We start from the raw sequence: 4,842 nt of genomic DNA, 5'->3' as shown, positions 1-4,842 counted from the left end.
AGTAACATTTCACTAAAATAATTTTGAGTAAAGTATTGTTTTTGTTCTTAATGTTTGGGGTAAATCTTAAAATTGTTTCTAACGGTTAAATCGTCCTATTTAAGTCCTTAACATTTTAAAATTGATTCAATATTGTCCTGCTGTTAGAAATCTGTTAACGAAATTGACGTCATGATAAAATTGAGACGATTTTGAAACGTTAAGGACTTAAATAAGACGAACACGTTGGCGACAAAAATGATACATATAAATAAATTTTAATTTTATCCTTCAATAATAACAATTTTTTACAGTACATAGTTATTCAATTACTTTTTAATTACATCTAAGTAAATTATATTTAATCACACTAATTTTATTCTAAATAAATTTATTTTTTTATAATTTTACTCCTAAAAATTTTTACTCATCATAAAATGTTTGCATAATGACTAATACATAAACTTGGTGGAAAAAAATGATACATATACAATAAAGTAATATGATTCTAGTCATTTTACAAATATTTCATGATGAGTAAAAATATTTAAAAGTAAAATTATAAAAAAATTAATTTATTTAGAATCAAAATATTATAATTAAGTGTAATTTACTTAAATGTGATTAAAAAATAATTGATTAACTATGTACCATAAAAAATTGATATTAGGGAAGGAAAAAATTAAAATTTATTTCTATGTATCGTTTTTGTTCCCAACATTTTTCTCCTATTTAAGTTCCTAACGTTTTAAAATCGTCTCAATTTTGTCCCGCCGTTAATTCCGTTAATATATTGCTAACGGCAGGACAACATTGAGTCAATTTTGAAATATTAAAGACTTAAATAGAATGAGTCAAACGTGGGACAATTTTAAAACTCACCCCAAATATTAAGGACAAAAATAATACTTTACTCAATAATTTTTTATGTCATATATATAAATATACATTGTGCCATTATGTCTAATAAAAAGTTGAAATTAATGTCTATTTGTCACGTGTTGTGTATGTGTTTATATCTGTGTTTCTTGAGATAAGCCTCAATGTAGTTTTTAAAGTTGCACTCGAATCTCTTAGTAGTTCCTGAACTTAAAAGTTTCTCAGAGTCATCTCCGAACTTGCACTCCGAAACTCAAAGTTGCCCTTCTGACAATTTCTGGACACTTGGCACAACTGGAAAATTTAGCTGGTAGCGTTCGTGACATGTGGGACTTACAACGGTTAGCTGATGTAGCAGAGTAAACTCTCCCGCATCAATTTGGTCCCTCAGGTGAAATTAAAATCCTAATTTCCAAATTTAAAGGTCACATTGCTCACTCTGTTTTCTTCTCGTCGTTGCTGTGTTCTTGTCTTCCCCTCTTTGAAGTCCGACGGTTATGGCAAACACGAGCAATGCAGCTGGGAGTTCGAACAACTCACGATCATTTGGAAGCATCATGAGAAGAATGAACAGAAACAAAGAAGCTCGTTTGCCAGAATGGCGTGCCTGCGGGTCGAAACCGGTGCTGCGGTGATCAGGGACGGATTCTAATCCAAGGAGACCGTTCCTAGGTTGTCCAAACTACAATGTAAGTATTATTGTTGTTGATTGTTGTATTTATGGATATAAATTTTGCTCATTAAAAAAAATATTTGTCCACACATTATTTTTTTAAATTAAACTAACTAATCATAATAAGAAATAAAAAAAAGCAATTATAGTAAAAAGAGTAAATCAATTAAAGAATAAAAGAATGTTATTTTACTTTTTTTTTTTGTTTGAGAATATTATGTTACTTTTTTTGGGCTTGCTTACACTATAGTTTCTATTTGTGATTGTACACTTGACTCAATGTACTAGTACTAGTTTAGTTGAACACCACGGCCACTCTAGGTCCTTCCACCTGTTGAGAGTTCAAATTTTTTTTTTTCATAAAACAAAAAACAATCCCACTACGTCTATGTTTTCTGAACAATAATCAAATCTACGTTTTCTTTGTTTTATTAATTAAAAAATAATTTAAATACAAATTAATTAGTAACAATCGTATTTTTATACGGATGTCAAGAATGTTTGATGTATGAATAATTATTCAATAAAAAATAGATCAATTATTTTGAATTGTCTATAAATCATTAAAAGAATTTTATATTCGAATGATATCTAATTGTGTATTATAATTTAAAAGAGAATGTAGTTATAGTCAAATGAAAGCATTTGAGGTTTTTTTCTTCCTGTTAGCCCAATTGTAGCCCAATACTATTTGGGCTTGTTTACAATTTTTTGTTAAACTTGAGCCCATTTTAGAAGGGCTTTCGAAACAAAAAAAAACCAGGCCTAACAAAAGATAAAGGCGTTATGATGATTCAAGAAATTTGACTTGTTTCTTTATTTTCCTTTTCCTTCCCACAATAATTACATTTTTTTTACTGAAAACAAAAAGAAATAAAAATAAAAAACAGTTAAAAGCATTTTATCGCTACAGAAGATTGCGTGAAATTTGTGGATTCCAGAGTTAAGTCAAGTATGGACGAAAGTCACAATTGCGAGTCGAAGGAATCTGGCAAAACATTAACCAAGTGTTGACAACAATGTCCAGAAAATAATTTTAAAAACAATAAAAAATCAAAAGAGGGATCATTACGTTTTAATAATTCTGTATTCCCCTGCTCCCCGCAGTAAAAATACGAATAAGTTATTTTTGAAAATGTACAAATAAGGGAAAAGTGTGTGAATATTCAAAGCAAGCATTGAGAATTTGAAAGACATAATTGTACTTTTTGCCATGTTGAAGCAAACAGAGCATGATGAGGTTGTTTTCTAACTCAACAGGAATCTATAATCGCATGCGCGTGAGTTCCCGCCATATTTCCCACTACTACATTATTTTCGAGTAATATAATAAATAAATAAATAGATCTGTGTATGTCTTAGTGTTAGAGTTGTCAAGACACATACATACATGCCCACAATGGAAGGGAATGGATCAACTAAGAAAACATATAATAGAGGGGCGTGGACACCGGAGGAAGATCAAAAGCTAGCTCAATGCATAGAGGTTCATGGACCCAAGAGGTGGAAGACCGTTGCAACCAAATCAGGTCTAAACAGATGTGGAAAGAGTTGCCGCTTGAGATGGTTGAACTACCTTAGACCTAATATCAAGAGAGGCAACATTTCAGATGAAGAAGAGGATTTGATCATAAGGCTTCACAAGTTGCTAGGAAACAGGTGCGTGTATAAGCAGTTTAGTCAAACATGTCAAATCATCTATCTTCGCCCTCTTATTGTTGCTTTGTTGCTATGTATTAGGTGGTCGTTGATAGCAAAGAGGCTTCCAGGACGAACAGACAATGAAATCAAGAACTACTGGAATTCATGTTTGTGTAAGAAGGTTAATCCCAAAGATCTAAAACCCCACACTAGTTCAACTACGCCACAAGAAACTCGTGCTGATGAGGGAATATCATCAGCACTAGAAAGTGGAGGAAGTGGGCACATGGAAATGAAGTTTGATTTCAATGAATTTTTCGACTTTTCAATTGACGAAGGAGCATATGCATTGGATTGGGTGAACAAGTTTCTGGAGCTTGATGTAATCCCAGAGAGTTCAACCGAGTAATATTTTGTACTTGTGTTCTATTTTGTTCTGTATGTCTCAATAAGTTTTTACTTATCGTCCATCTAATGCTATTGTTGTTACTATTCTAGGTGTATATTTCAATGATAATGTCTTGGCATGAAGATCACACTAAGAACCGTTAGATAATTTAGTAAAATATATTCAATATTCATCTAAGGGTTTACAATATGATCTTCATGTGAAAACATCCATATTATTGAAGTATCCACCTCTATTCTATTATGTATGAATGTTAGAAAAGAGAATGAAGAAGCAGAGAGAGTTTAATATAAATTGATAATGATAAAAAACATTGTCAATGTGGTGGTTAGCTAGCTGCTAATAACTTGTCCCACAAATGGTATGATGATATTTAGTGTTAAGCAACCTACTCTTTAGCTTGTTAGAATATGATTTCAAAGGAGAACCAACACGCAAAATTTTTAGGAATATATACAAAATAGGAATGTTAGAACTCTTAACAAAATTCAGAGTTTAGCTAACATTAAGATAAGTAATAAAAAAATTATAAAATCTAATTTTTTAATGTATTTATTGTATATTTATTAAAATAAAAAATTAAAATTTTTAATAATAATAATAATATAATCTTTGACATGTATTATAATGAAATACATATTAATTAAACCCTAAAATCTATATATCGTGTTCATGCATGTGATTACGCTCTACTGATCATTTTTTACATTACTATCTTTTGTAAAAATGAAAAATACATGGCCTATACATGCATATGGCAATGGCATCATCTTAGGTTCAACTTTGATTTTTTCCCCCCCTTGAATAAATATCATTTGCCAAAGATTAATGCATGGAAAAATATGAATGGGCCATTACATGGTTGAAGGGCCAAGCTAAGGGCGGTGTGATGGTTAAGGCGTTTGTTTATATTTGGATGCATGTTTGAGATCTTAATTATACCCGTGTACACATGTTGATGACGCTGCAAAGTTTAATTAAGAATTGGACATCTAGGGTCTTGTAGGATTGGAAGTGAGTCAAGTTGAGTCGAATTGGATTAAGTTTAAGTTTGACTCAGAAGAATTGAGTTTGGTTCATGATCCGACTTATTAATAATTGAATTTATTTCTTAAATTCAAGTTCGACTCACCGAAATCTCATGAATTGGTTTGAGCTCATAAACTGATTTAAATAATATGAATATAATTTATAATTCTATATTAATAAATTATAATTTATATATTTAAAAAAAATATTTCAAAAGATCAATTTTATGTAT

The 4,842-nt window shown here is 30.5% G+C and overlaps 1 protein-coding gene across 1 annotated transcript; it reads left to right on the top strand.

Moving 5' to 3' along the window:
• Nucleotides 1-2,914: 2,914 nt before the first annotated feature.
• Nucleotides 2,915-3,852, top strand: LOC107487346 (transcription factor WER-like). Its single transcript, XM_016107961.3, has 2 exons — nucleotides 2,915-3,190; nucleotides 3,272-3,852. Exons 1-2 carry the CDS (start codon nucleotides 2,922-2,924, stop codon nucleotides 3,579-3,581), a joined length of 579 nt encoding a protein of 192 aa, XP_015963447.1. The 5' UTR covers nucleotides 2,915-2,921; the 3' UTR covers nucleotides 3,582-3,852.
• Nucleotides 3,853-4,842: the final 990 nt, after the last annotated feature.

This window comes from Arachis duranensis, chromosome 5, assembly GCF_000817695.3.
Source record: "Arachis duranensis cultivar V14167 chromosome 5, aradu.V14167.gnm2.J7QH, whole genome shotgun sequence".
NCBI classification, from domain to species: domain Eukaryota; kingdom Viridiplantae; phylum Streptophyta; class Magnoliopsida; order Fabales; family Fabaceae; genus Arachis; species Arachis duranensis.
This window is presented reverse-complemented; position numbering and strand designations above follow the sequence as displayed.